This window comes from Balaenoptera physalus, assembly GCF_965194825.1.
Source record: "Balaenoptera physalus genome assembly, chromosome: 14".
NCBI classification, from domain to species: domain Eukaryota; kingdom Metazoa; phylum Chordata; class Mammalia; order Artiodactyla; family Balaenopteridae; genus Balaenoptera; species Balaenoptera physalus.
Genome location: NC_138893.1, coordinates 55230842 through 55245582, shown reverse-complemented (window position 1 = coordinate 55245582; position 14741 = coordinate 55230842). Strand labels below are relative to the sequence as shown.

The 14741-nt window shown below is 45.4% G+C and overlaps 1 protein-coding gene across 50 annotated transcripts in view; it reads right to left on the bottom strand.

The window, feature by feature from the left end:
• Positions 1-14741, bottom strand: part of SORBS1 (sorbin and SH3 domain containing 1) — a 243276-nt gene that overhangs the window by 113537 nt on the left and 114998 nt on the right. For all 50 annotated transcript variants that reach the window (XM_082423545.1, XM_082423591.1, XM_082423594.1 and 47 more), the window contains 2 exons: positions 6622-6666; positions 1868-1936 (listed from right to left, as the gene is read on the bottom strand). In XM_082423545.1, coding sequence (XP_082279671.1) covers positions 1868-1936; positions 6622-6666 — 114 coding nt within the window. The remainder of the gene's footprint in view (positions 1-1867; positions 1937-6621; positions 6667-14741) is intronic.

Sequence of the window (14741 nt, the reverse complement as noted above, 5' to 3'; positions counted from 1 at the left end):
AGTCCCGGATGCTCATGCTTATCTGTGCACAGGCTTCCCTGGGCCCCCTGCTTACCCAGATTCTGGAATCTCAATGGTGGGCACGATCCCAAACCCTCTTTCTCACAACAAGCCTATGGTGTCAATGTCACTCTTGAGCAACACCCGGAGTTCTTATGGCCCCAGATCCACGTCCCACCTTGGGGGGTAGGGCTGTTTGGGAAGCAAGACTGTCACAGCTGCATCAGCATCATGCTGACGAGCCTGTCAAGGGGACAGGAGGGAGGGAGGCAGCTCGGAGATGGGTAGTTCACCTTCCAATCCATCAGGCTGCCAGTTCACAAGGTCCGTGGCAGTCATACAGCTGCCAAGAACTGAGTTGATAATAACAATCCTGCACGTGTTAAGATACAAACATGCTTTCACAGCAATCCCGCTGACTGCTCCTTACGGCCACCTGGGAGATTGGGTGGGAGGATTTTGTTACCATGTTCAGAGGAAGAAGCAAGAGAGCTGCTCGGAGTCATCCAGTGCTCAAGTGAAGAGGCCGAGACTGGAGACCAGCTGTCCTGGCACCTGGTTTAGTGACCGCCCCAGGCCACCCTGATGACTCCAGGTTGCATCTGCTTCCTCTTTCCAACCAGAGGTGGGTCTTACCAAGGAGCGAGGGGAACGCAACTCCACAGGCCGCCCTGCCCGCCCACCTCTGAGGTCTCTTCTGCCGATGAATTCACAGGGCTGGGGTTGATGGTGAGCATCAGACACCCTCGTCTCCCCGTGCTCCTCATCAGATGCTTAAACACTCCTCTGTAGGCACCGCCCTTCAACATTCCCTAAGCGAATTGGCCAAGGTTGACCAAGACCCCAAGAATATAGCCTCACACCAGGCGTGGAGAAGAGTGGCCAGGCAGGGAGGCACGGACGACAGGACAACAGCAGGACACCTCCCAACCAACCGGCCCCAGGCTCCCTATCTCTCCTGCTCTCTACGCCTTCCCTCCTAGCTGTTCTTTCTGACTTTACACTTTGCCTTGTCTCAAAATGAATACTTGGCTGGCCCAGATGGTAATTACAGACAAAGTCCAAATATGTCAAACTTTGTAAGCGTTTTCTTTGAGGGAGGGTGCATTTTGACTTAAATGCCCAATGACAGGACTTTTGCCCTCCCTCTTTGATACCATAAGACTTGCGGGATGAGCACTGATAGAATCACTGGGACCTGAATCTGAAGCAGGAAAAAATACTGCAGATCATCAAATTCCCTCATTTTCTAGATAAGGAAGCTCATAGCCATAAAGACAAAGGCCCTCCCAAGAGGTCTCTGTTTACGAGCAGCAGACCAGGACCCGAACCCCTATTTCCTCACACAGCAAAGTGACATGGGAAGCCTGATGCCCGGCTGTTCAGGATGAGAGATGGGACCTCAAAGGTCATCTTATCCATCATTCGTTTCACACTTACATCTTTTGTCCTAAAATTTTAAAAACTGAAAATCTGAGAGGATGCGCATGAAACTGATGTCACCAAAATAATTTATTTCAGCAATTTAGGCTCTTGCCTCAGGGTCAGGATGGTGAATGTGTCACTATTTATCCCAGGTGAATGTGAAATGTCGGGTAAGAGAGACTGCAGGCTGATAAATGCCATACACACGAGGACTCTGCCCGTGTATTTGGGGTCTGTGGTTCACAGCATCCTGTGAGCTAGCGACAGTTTTTAATACATCACCTCACAGTGGGAAACGGCAGCCTCAGACTCCTGATTCTCAGAAGGCATAGGAACAGGTCTCCAGGTCACGGCCTAATTAGACCAGTGACTGTTCCCACCAGGCGGGTGGCCCGGGCCCTGCTCCTTCTAGAAATGCCAAGTTTCCCTTCAAGAGCCTTACCTCTGTCTTGCCCATTGCTGCCCGGTGCCAAACCATTCACCACAGCTTTGGAAGCACCAACATCGCATTCTGAAAGAAAGAAAGAGCCCGAGGCTTGTGATCATGTCTCCCCACCCTTTCCTGAGTCCCGCCTGGTGCAAAGTGCTGGACCTGCGGGCCTTCTCAGGCCTGAAGAAGGGCCCCAGGGCGTCGTAGTTGAGTTACTAGAATGCTCTGTGGCAGGGAGAACGAAAAAGCTGTTTGGGATGGGAAGTGTGTTGTGAGTGCTGTAAATTCTCTGGCTTCCTGGCTTGGCTTCACTTCTGACATTTAAAAACAAATCTCCTTAATTCCCTGAAAATGGCATCTCCTGCCTGACAAAGGCTTATCCACCATTCCAAGGCCCTCAAACGCATCCCTGTGCATCCCGGATGAGAGCTGTCAGACAGCCAGGACAGAAACCTCAGGCTCTGTGACACTTCCCTTCACCCCACCCCACCGCCGCTGCCATGGAAGCCATGCCGGCCCTCCCCCAGCCCACGGTCCCCAGCTGAGGCTCCTGTGTTCTGGTTGTGGCGATGACCTGGCCCCCTGACCACTCTCCTGGCCTTTGTTCTGCCCCTTCTCCACCCCAGCCCTCAGCCTGTATCCGGAGAGCATCCTCTAGACCCCCATCTGGCTGAAAAAGCCCCAGGGAGCAGGACAGAGAACAAAACAGGACAAAGCAACGTGATTTTCTAAAACCCTCCACTTTAAATATACTGTATTTCACTTCTATTTTATTTGTTTGTTTGTTTTTAATGTTTAAATTACATTTTTATTATTATATTTTTTAATTTATTTTGGCTGCACTGGGTCTTCGTCGCGGCAAGCGGGATCTTTTTTAGTTGCGGCATGCGGACTCTTAGTTGTGGCATACATGAGGGATCTAGTTCTCCGACCAGGGATCAAACCCGGGTCCCCTGCATTGGGAGCGCAGAGTCTTACCCACTGGACCACCAGGGAAGTCCCTATTTTTGCTTTTGTTTTTTAAATTAATTTTTATTGGAGTACAGTTGCTTTACAATGTTGTGTTAGTTTCTACTGTACAGCAAAATGAATCAGCTATACATATATCCCCTCTTTTTTGGATTTCCTGCCCATTTAGGTCACCACAGTGCATTAAGCACAGTTCCCTGTGCTATACGGTATGTTCTCATTAGTTGTCTATTTTACACATAGTATCAATAGTGCATATGTGTCAATCCCAATCTCCCAATTCCTCCCACACCCCCTTCCCCCTTGGTATCCATACACTTGTTCTCTACGTCTGTGTCTCTATTTCTGCTTTGCAAATAATTCACTTCTATTTTGAAAAATAAAAATATCAGGGTTTAGTCTGGGAAGTCAGTCATACATATTATCATTTCCGAGGAAACAAATTGAACTTGGAATCAAGTTTCCCCAAATGTACATTAGGAATATCATTTTTTAGTAAGTGAGATGGCCTGTATGTTGGCATAAGTGGTTATATTCAAATGAACAAACTGACCTTCCTGATGATTAAAAGCAAACCAACAAACAAGCCCCAGTAACCAGGAGCTACCCAGGGACAAAGCCTGGGCAACTCATCCCGGACTCCAGGCACTTCAGCCACAGGTCCCAGCCCTTTTCCAGCTGCAACTCCCTCCTGCCCCTGCCCGCCGTGACCGTCTCCTCACAACCCCTTCAGCACATCAGATACTTTCTGATATTCAGGCCTTGGTTCCTGCGAGGCCTTCGGCCAGAAATGCACGCTCCCCCTTTTCCTAGCTTGGGGAAATCCTCTGCACCTTGAGGTTCACCTTGAATGTCACCTCCTGTGTGTCACTGGAGACCTTTCAAAGTTCTGCTCAGCTGCAGACACTGAGACCCTCACTGCCCACCGGCAGCCTAACTAAGCCCCACCCAGTTTCCCGTCCCAGAACTGACGGCAGCAGCCCAGAGAAGACAAGCAGGTGGGACATGTGATCAGTGTGCTCGGGGTGACGCCCCCTGCAGCCAAGAGCAAACCAAGCCACAAATATAATCATAACAGCTACGGGTTTTTAAAGCCCTCTATTTACCTGGATCTGAGGGTCCATGCTCAGCAATTCATAATGAGCACCTCATTTTTATTCTTAATACCCAGGCCCCTGGAGCTAGAAGTTAGGAACTCTTATTTTATAGATAAGGAATTTGAAGCTCAGAAAGGATGCCGGGCTCTAAGAACACTAAATAGGGATTTGAAGTCTGGTCTGGTCCATCCCACAGCTTATCTTCTTTGTCCCCAGCTAGGATAAACATTTTTTATTTTTAAAATGAAAAATGGTTTATATGTATAGAATACTCTCTCTATATAAACCAGATATATTCTATTTCCCCAAAAGCCCCCAACCCCAGTAGCTCATTTGGCTGAGACTTGGTCACCCTACCTGGGCTCTTAACAATCAGCCTCCCTGACATAAACTACACTGACAGGCCAGCCCAGGCGCTCCTGGATCCAGATGTGAGCAGGGCTACCGCCCCTGTGCCCGCTTCCCAACCCCGCCACAGCGGCCATGACCTCCCAACACTGGCCCCATAGGTCCTGTCCTGTTCACTGCCCCCAATCTACCTACAGACAAAGGCTAGTTCTCCCAAAGTCCCCTTTGCACCTGCATTTCTGGGATGGATGGAAGGAAGGTGTTGGCAGAAAGCCAGAAATCCAAGTAAAAGAAATATCACCCATTCCACCACTCCATCTTTTCTGACTATCCCTTCCCCATGCACCTGCCTAATTTCTCTTAACCATCCCCTTCCTAGGACTACAGGCCTTGCTTTGGGCCTCCCCAGTGCCAGCAGTCTCTGAGCTTCCACAAGGCCCAGACCCATGTCCTTCCTTTCCTTTTGTGTGTTTTTTTTTTTTAATCAAACAACCAAACTTTAAGTAATTTGGAAAAATAATTCCATCACCTCACACTCACACCTCTGCAGCACAGTGCTGGTGGCCTGGGGTTGCCTCAGGGGTCACTAGCCAGGTGACCCAGACAGGCTGTTCTTTCCACCAAAGGTTAAAAAACGAGTGTTTTCTACATAGCTGCTTTCTTCCTGGTGATCACTTTTATTAGTGGCATAATCTCCCATCAAGTAAACACACATAATGAACCTACTCATTCCCCACCTTCATGTGGGTGTTTTTTGTTTCCTTCGAATTAAGACAGACATTCCCAAGAGCGGGATTATCAGGTCAAAGGGTCCAGATTTTTTGGACTCTCCCTAGGAAATGCCTCCTTTCAGCGTCACGCCTGAGAGAGAACTTGGGGAGAAGTCCCAGAGGCATTTCTGCACCCTTGACCGGCCCCTCCCTGCCCACTTCTTCCCCCCTTATTCGTGCCAGGAGTGGTGATGCCAGTTTAGGCTAATCCTGTTATTAGAAGAACAAGAAACTTTAGGCTGCAGAGCTAAGAAAAAAACAAAGCAAAAAAAAACCCTGGCCTATTTTGAATGACAGGAAAAACAAAAAGCCAAGCGAGAAGAAAAAATGAGTTGCAAAGCAGGGACTACTGGCGGTGCCCGAGCCCACCTGGAGGGGAAAAGAAGGGACGTAGCCCCCTCACGCATAGGAGACGTGCCCATGGAGTCAAGGCCAAGCCCAGTCCCTCTCCTTGCCAGGAGGGAACCTGAGCTGATAACCCACGGAGGGGACACTGGACAGGCCTTGGGCTCAGCGCTCAGTACTTTAGAAGCACTGCCTCACTTAATCCTCACAAATCCCCATGAGGTGGTGCTTTTGTGATGTCCATCTTACAGAGGAGAGTGGAGAGAAGGATCCACCACAGGCCAAAGCCCGCACGCTCAGTGTGTGTGGCCCTGACCTGATCCACCTGGGCCCTCCTCCTCCTAATAAGCACACACTGTCCGGCAAGGTTTAGGATTTGGCTAAAAGGGCACTGCATGTAAATAAGCGGAAAGGCTTGTTTTTAACCTCCAGAGGTCTCTGATAACACCCTGGAGATATCTCAGGATTAGGAGGCCCCTGAGTGAGCTATCCACTAGGTCATCTCCCAGCCCACCCTGCCTGCAGGTCTCGGGAGGTTCCAGGGTGCACTCAGTAGCTAAGGTGGGCCTCCATCTCCAGATGGAAACTTCTCTGCCTCGAATCCTGGGCTGGAAAGCTGACAGCTCTTGGCTACACAACGAGCAGGTACCTACCTATTCCCTTCTGTCTTCCCTAGCCCGGGCTTTCTACCCCAGCTCTAAACCAAAACTACTCAGAACTGCTCATTTGCGTAGGTCTTGATTTTTACTACCAAAGGCATAGCAAAAGGGTGGTTTTGCCCTGATAAAGGAAGCGATGGATTAGCTCATACCATGGGGCAATTATGGTCAATCTGTTTACTTTTGCTGCAGTCACTCAGATTAAGAAATGCCACTGAGGTGTATACATATGTCAACATTTATCAAATAATATATTTAAAGTATCCACAAGTTTATTGTATGCCAATTATATCTCAATAAAGTTGTTAAATCGAGGGAAAGGAGGCCCATTATAAAGATTAGGACACAGTACATGTAAAGTGTATAGCACAGTTCTTGACATATGGTAGGTACTCAATAAATCATTAATAATAAAGGTTGTGATGACGATTTATGACAAAGCTTTGGCGCTTACCCAGGACTCGAAAGATAAAAAATGAAATGCACTTGGGGCCTTCAGAGTAAGAGGGAAATCTGGGTAAACAGTCCAGTTTTGCAGATTTGTCAGGAAGAGAAAGACAGGGTTTTAAATGACTTACCAGAGCTCATGGTGGTGATAGGACAAGTCTTCTGTAACTGGGGCTCTGCAGAAAAACAAACACCACAATGGAATTGATGAATGGCAGGTTCGAGATAAATCCCTATGGTTCACATTAAAAATGCAAACACCGTATATAAGCCTTGATAAAACAGAGGTGGACCAGGCATTACTTGGCCAGGCTTCTGGTTCTTGGTTGGCTGTGTACTAACCTGACCTTGGGCACATAACTCAAACTCCCTGGCCTCCGTTTTGTCAACCGTACTTGGTTTAGACACTCTCCAAGATCCCTTCCACCTGTAACATTCTATTAAGAACCTCAAGTTACATGAGTCCATGTGGATCAAGGAGAGGGTGAAGGAAAGAACCAAGTTTTAGGACACAGAGATAAAATCACAACACAAACTGATTATTGGAGAGTAAAAATAAGATTATATATAGCTTATTATGCTCAAGAAAACGTTCTAGGTGCTTTAAATATATTAATTCATTTGATCCTCACAAGGACCCTATAAGGTAAGAACTAGCATTGTATTAGTTTACACAGATGAGGAAACCAAAGCACAGAGAGGCGAACAGCTTGCTGCTCATGTGGCAGAGTTGATTCTGGAACCCAGACAGCCCGACCTGAAAGCCCAGGCACGTAGGAACTACACTCTACTGCCTTGAGGTGGGAATGCAGTCCACTTACTCACTGATATGCAAACGGTAACCCTCTCATTTAATATGGTCCCATCTGAAGTCCCCCAAAACCACTGGCTACTGTCACTATAGTTTTATCTTTTCTAGGACTTTTTTTTGGGGGCTGCGTTGGGTCTTCATTGCTGCGCACAGGCTTCCTCTAGTTGCAGTGAGCGGGGGCTACTCTCTGTTGCAGTGCGCGGGCTTCTCATTGCAGTGGCTTCTCTTGTTGTGAAGCACGGGCTCTAGGCACGCGGGCTTCAGTAGTTGTGGTTCATGGGCTCTAGAGGTGCATGGGCTTAGTTGCTCTGCAGCATGTGGGATCTTCCCGGGCTAGGGATCGAACCCGTGTCCCCTGCATCAGCAGGCGGACTCTTAACCACTGCGCCACCAGGGAAGTCCTAGAATCTTACATAAATGGTATCATATGGTACGTAATCTTTTGTACCTGGCTTCTCTCACTTAGCATAACACAATTTAGCAACTGGCCATATACGTGTGGGTCTATTTCTGGACTTTGTTCCATTTATTTGTCTTTATCTAATCCATTGTCTTGATAATTAGAGCTTTATAGTAAGTCTTGAAATCGGGTAGTGTGAGTCTTCCAACTTCATTCTTTTTCAAAATCATTTTGGTTCTTCCAGGTCCTCTGCATTTTCATAAAAAGTTTACAGTCATCTTACCAGTTTCCACCAAAACAAAAAAAGCCTGCTGGAATTTTGAATGGGTTCCTGTTCAATCTATGTATCAATCTGGGGGAAATTAACATTTTAACAACATTGAATTTCCAATTCAGGAGAATGAACTCTCTCCCTTTATGCAGGTCCCCTTTAATTTCTCTCAGCAATGTCTTGTAGCTTTCAAGGTACAAGTCTTGCACATGTTTTGAATAGTAAGGTCTAGCTAAACACATCTGAAGGACAACCTGAAAAGTAAGTCTTCATGAGCTGTAGAACCTTACTATTTAACATGTGGTCTGCAGACCAGCAGCTGGGAACTTACTAAAAAATGGAGAAATGCAGAATCAATGCTGCACCAACTTAATCAGAATCTGCATTTTAACAAGATCCCCAGCTGGTCCCTATGTACTTTCAAGTGTGAAAAGCAATGATGTAGAGGATATCAACTTCCCGGTTCATGAATTCTGTATTAAGGTCATGGTATGGTCTGAGGGTCTGCACCAAGAGACACGCTTTAGTCTCCTTTTTAACGCTGAAGTCAGGCATCAGTTTCCTTTCTGGGTGGTTGTCTTGTTCACTGTCCTTGGAATTGACTGAACAGAAGCTGGGGGCAAAAAGGAAATCATTCTAAGTCCGTCTCTCCAGCCCAAATCAGCTGTAAGTTTGCCTCTGTCACTGTCAAGTACACCTGAGACTACCCGTGACCTTCAACAGCCCCTCAGATTGTTCTCTAAGCTGTGGAAACATTTGTTCTTTCAGTTAAGAACACAACCCCCTGTGTTCCGTATGCTCAGGTGGTTTCCAATCCTGGTTTTATGATACCTTCGTTTGCCTCCCAGGGCCAAAACGGATATCCGGATAGCATCCAAATGTTTTATTTTTTAAATCATTTAAATAATTATGCTAAGGTTTTATTTATTTAACTTTTAAAGCACGACTGTAGAAATGTTTTCGTTTCAACACTGAAGTTATCTTTTTTTTTTTAACATCTTTATTGGAGTATAATTGCTTTACAATGGTGTGTTAGTTTCTGCTTTATAACAAAGTGAATCAGCTATACATATACATATATCCCCATATCTCTTCCCTCTTGCATCTCCCTCCCTCTCACCCTCCCTATCCCACCCCTCTAGGTGGTCACAAAGCGCCCAGCTGATCTCCCTGTGCTATGCGGCTGCTTCCCACTAGCTATCTATTTTACATTTGGTAGTGTATATATGTCCATGCCACTCTCTCACTTCGTCCCAGTTTACCCTTCCCCCTCCCCCTCCCCCTCCCCGTGTCCTCAAGTCCGTTCTCCACATCTGCGTCTTTATTCCTGTCCTGCCCCTAGGTTCTTCAGAACCACTGTTTTTTTTTTAGATTCCATATATATGTGTTAGCATACAGTGTTAGTTTTTCTCTTTCTGACTTACTTCCAACAGTGAAGTTATCTTAATATTTTTCTTTCTTTACAATACTTTCTAACCTTTATCTGCATAAATAGCATTTACATAGTTGTAAACAATGTCTGGACAGCTTTGTGTTCTAGTTCTCAAATTAAATATTTCATGAACATTTTTCTGGATTTTTACAGTCATCATTTTAATGGCTGTAACATTCCATAATTCATTTACCAGCTCCCTCTGTAGAGTTTAATTTGTCTTAATTTAAAAAATAAGTACATAAATGGACTATTACTCAGCCATAAAAAAAGAATGAAATAATGCCATTTGTAGCAACATGGATGGACCTAGACATTATTTTACTAAGTCAGAGAAAGACAAATATCATATGATATTACTTATACGTGGAATCTAAAAAAAATGATACAAACTTATTTACAAAACAGAAATAGACTCACAGACATAGAAAACAGACTTATGGTCACCAAAGGGGAAAGTGGGCAGGGAGGATAAATTAGGAGTTTAGGATTAACAGATACACACTAAGAAATAGATAAGAAACAGGTAAACAACAAGGACCTACTGTATAGCACAGGGAACTATATTCAGTATCTCATAATAACCTATAATGGAAAAGAATCTGAAAAAGTATATATATATTATATACATTATATACATACACACATATATATAAAAAACTGAATCAGTTTGCAGTACACCTGAAACTAACAACATTGTAAATCAACTATACTTCAATTAAAAAAATAAGTACATAGCACAACAGCATTCTGAGGTTGGGGGAGAAATGAATGGAAATGTCTTATAAAGCAAACAAAAAGGATGCCTCGACTCGCACGTGGTGAGTCTTCACCATCTGTCATATGTGGGTCACCCTTTGCACATTTTATATATTTCTCAATACAGACACTAGTAATTTCTAGATGTCAGCCCCACCCTTACTTACAAAGTGACCTAAAGTACATATGGGCAGGGATAGTATCCCAAATACTAACCATCACTTTACTACAAACATCCACCAACCAGAGTGGATGCCAGGTGTAGAGCTCTCGGTGGGGGAGGCCCTCCCCAGGCCAGGTGTTTTACCGTTTAGTGATTGGATTGCGAAAAGATGGAAGGAGAATGGGCCCAGGGTGGTAGGACACTATTCCAGTACTTGAGGAACTTGTATGACGTAGTAGGCGGCAACGACAATGCCTAGGTGGGTACCAGCTCTGCACACATAGACTTTTTCGGTACTAGGTCCTGTTACATGCTCTCACTTGGTTGTTTAAATAGGCAGCAGGTGACAGGAAGCAGGGGGTAGTTTAAAATAATATCAAAATAAAAACTGTGGCAGTGGCAGTTGTGCCGAGGACGGTGCCCAGTGTCCCATCCTCGGCGGTGGTTGCAACAGCAGCGACACCTTATCCAGACTCTTCTGGGGCCTGGTGTTGGCTCTGAGTCCATCCATCTCAGCCTCTTTGAATTTCTGCCTGTTCTGAGTGTGGTTCGCCTGCCTCTTGTAAATTCTGAACCACCTGAGATCTTGCCAATAAATCTCCCTTTCAGTCTGAGTTAACCAGAGGCCATGCCTGTTCGTTTGCAACCAAAGCATCTTGAGCAGCACAAGATGAGGGGGAGGAGGGAGCCCCAAAGGTTTCAGTGGGAGAGGAGAATCTTCATTCCTCTCTCCTGAATAAGGCTGTCCAGAGGGGAATCCCAAGTGGCTCAGCAAACAGTTTTGTCTCTACAACCTGAAGAGCTCAGAGTCAGGGTGGCGGGGATGCAGTCAGGAAGCTGCACAAACTGAGTCTGACCAGAGAACGCTGAAAGCTTTAAAAGTCACAATCGAATCCCCACAGTTTATTTAGAGATAGTACAAGTATTACAATCATATGTTAAACATGAGAGTTTATTTTACATAAAAATTTCTGACACTTAATATTTATTTAAAAACTAAGCTGTAAAGAGTTTGAGTTGGTTGAGAACATGATGGCACATCTTTATAATTTCTCCCCCAAGTCTCCTCCAAAGGAGGCAGGAGCCTTTGGGTAAAAGCCAAAAAAGATGAACAGTGCCACCTAGTGGCAAAACTGGACCACTACAAGTGGGCAGCAATCCCCCGGTGGGTTGCAGGAACCTACGGTGTCATGGCCTGGGTGGGCCAGCTAGGGTCAAGCCGCCATTCCACCCCTCGGGCTGTCAAGACCTACCGAACTTGGTCAGAACACCATAGCATCAACAGACATTCCACCAAAAGAACAAGATGTGAAGTAGCCAGTCTTGTTAAGAATGCATCCAGATAATCAACGGTTCTGCATGGTCCCTCTCTAATTCCACAACCCTGTAATTCTGAGATAAGTCTCGATGCCACAGAGTGAATAATTACCAAAAAGCAAAAGTTGCTCATGCTCCCAGCTGAAATAGAATCCAATAACTAAATATGGGTTGTTTATTGGGAAAGGAAAGAAGGTCCTTCCTTATATGGATGATTCAGGGATATATGACAAGGGAGGAATTGAGTTTGTCTGTAAAAATAAATTCAAGATCCAGCAAAGATTCTTGGAAGAGAATGAGCCCCTGGTTGACCTCTTACTCAGCATGCTCCAGCTTCCCCTATGACCTACGGTGTTTTGCCTCCTTTGCTTCTTCCCAAATACACATACATACACACACAATTCTAAGATTCTGGAAGGGAGACGCTGTGTCATCCTCAGGACTGAGCATTTAGTGGGTGGGTGTTCAGTCAGGAACTTTGCCCTCATCTCTATTTAGCCTTCAGAACCTAACTTTCAAGTCTTATCTTCAAAATAACCAAGACCCTCCTTATCTCCACTGTAGCTGCCTACAGGAAGCTAGCTCCCCATTCGACCAGACCCTGATTATACTCTAGCTCTAAAATCCAATCTGCCAACCTGATATATACACACACACACACACATACACATACATACACATAGATACATATGCATATATATTTGCAGCTACGTCCAGTGGCTTGAAAAGAATAGGCACAGCTCACAAAGCCCCAGAATACATGCTTGGCCTTATTGCTTTACACTTTGCTGATCCACCAGCAAAGGCACGTTTCTGCAATTTTTTGACAGCACATCTTCCTCTCAATCTCTAATCATGTCGTTTCTCTTCAAATGCACTCTCTGCATTATTGGAGAGGGTGCAGAAGGCTCTTCAGAAAGCCAGAAAGGATAAACACTGAGTCGCTAACACTTCCTTTCAAGGGGAGGAAGCTAGAATAAACTCGACCCTGACATTAAGTTCAGCCTGGAATCCCATGACACAGCTGGGGGCTCAGAACAGCACAAGCCCACGGTTTCTGTGGAAAGACCGATGCTTCTGGAGAGGGAGCAATAGGTCATCCCCCACATCCTCCCATTTCCTCCTGGAATCCCTCCAACGTGGTTTCCGTTCTAACCAGTTATCTAAAATGGCCTTCAGAAGGGTTTCCAGTGCACACACATGGCCAGGCGCAACAGTTTCTGCAGTGGTCGGGGCCTCACTGACCTTGCCACTGAATTTAAGACAGTTAACTCCTTCCTCCTCCCAAGCACTTTCTGGTCCTGATTTGTAAACGTCACTGTGGACTGGTTTACCTTGAGCCATGAGGCTCTTCCTTCTAGAACAGGATCTCTGCAGCGCTTCCAGGAGTTTAAAGGGCTAGAAGACCCTGAGCTGGGTCCTCATTCCTTTCCAACTGCACGCTCACTTCCTAGAAGATTTCACCCGGACTATTAGAACCGGAAGCATCCGGGCAGGTTACCTAGCCCCTCTTCATGGTTTTCCACCTGTTCTGGAAGAAAGTTCCATGAGCCCCCTCAGGCTAACAGGGCGGCTGTGCTTTTATCGATTTCATTCATTTATACTTGCTGAGCTTTCCTTGGATAAATGGGTTGTATGGCTACAAAAAATTCAGAAACCAGAAATCTAATCCATCCCCTTATTATTTAGGTGCAAAAACAGATTCAGGAAAAGTTTCCCTTAGTCTTGCTCTTTATTCCGTCTACTAAGCCCACTTTCCCTCCTATCCCTCTTTTTTTTTTTTTTTTTTTAAATTTTTGTTGGAGTATAGTTGATTTACAGTGTTGTGTTAGTTTCTGCTGCATGGCAAAGTGAATCAGCTATACAAATAACCACTCTTTTTTAGATTCTTTTCCCATATAGGTCATTACAGAGTATTGAGTAGAGTTTCCTGTGCTGTACAGCAGGTCCTTATTAGTTATCTATTTTATATATAGTAGTGTGTATATGGCAATCCCAATCTCCCAATTTATCCCTTCCCCCCTTTGCCCCCCTGGTAACCATAAATTTGTTTTTTACATCTGTGACTATTTCTGTTTTGTAAGTAAGTTTCTCTGTTCCATTTTTTTAGATTCCACATATAAGCAATACCATATGATATTTGCCTTTCTCTGTCTGACTTACTTCACTCAGTATGGTAATCTCTAGGTCCACCCATGTTGCTGCAAATGGCATTATTTCATTGCAGCACTATTTACAATAGCCAGGACATGGAAGCAACCTAAATGTCCACTAACAGAGGAATGGATAAAGAAGATGTCGTACATATATACAATGGAATATTACTTAGCCTCTTATCCCTCCTTCTTCCTCCTCAGGGCACCTTCAGCCCTTGGTCTCTTGGCAATGAACACTGAATTCCAGATGAGAAGCAACCATCCACAGCCAATTCCTGAACTAGCCAGTGCCAATTCCCCCTTATAACCTTCTGATATCACGTTATTACTCACCAAACAATGCGAAGTGTTCTGATAATCAGTTACAAAGATTACTGGCCAAGTCCATTACTCATTTTTTTCCCACCCTGCCTTCCTGGTTTCCCCTCCTCCAATCAAGTTCACTAGACAGTGAGGCCCCTCCAGCAGGGCAGGGTCTTGATCATCTCTGTATCCTACTGTCTAGTATGGTGCCTAGCTCAGAGCAGGCACCCAATTAGTATTGGTGGGGTGAATGTCTGTCTCCTCATTCCCTTGCCACCTGCCTAGTCTTGTCAATTCTTCTGCCTTCATGACTCATACAACCCAGCCACCACTGCTTTTCCATCCTCACGCTCACCATTCTATTCCACCACCTCATTCCTAGACAACTGCAATGGCCTGATAAGCCTCGGAATCACCCTATAGCCCATGTCCTGCCACGTTCTGACATTAGCAGTGTAAGAGATCCTCGGTCAAATTTCACTGGAGAAAAAAAATCTGCGGGGCCCCTGTAAACTCAGAAGGGTTGGCTGGGTGGTACGGGGCAAAAGGAAAAAAGGCAGCAAACCTCCTAGGAAAGAATAAGGTAAAACACAGGCCTGACGATACCATTCCAACAGCATTACTTTAGCACCTACTGTG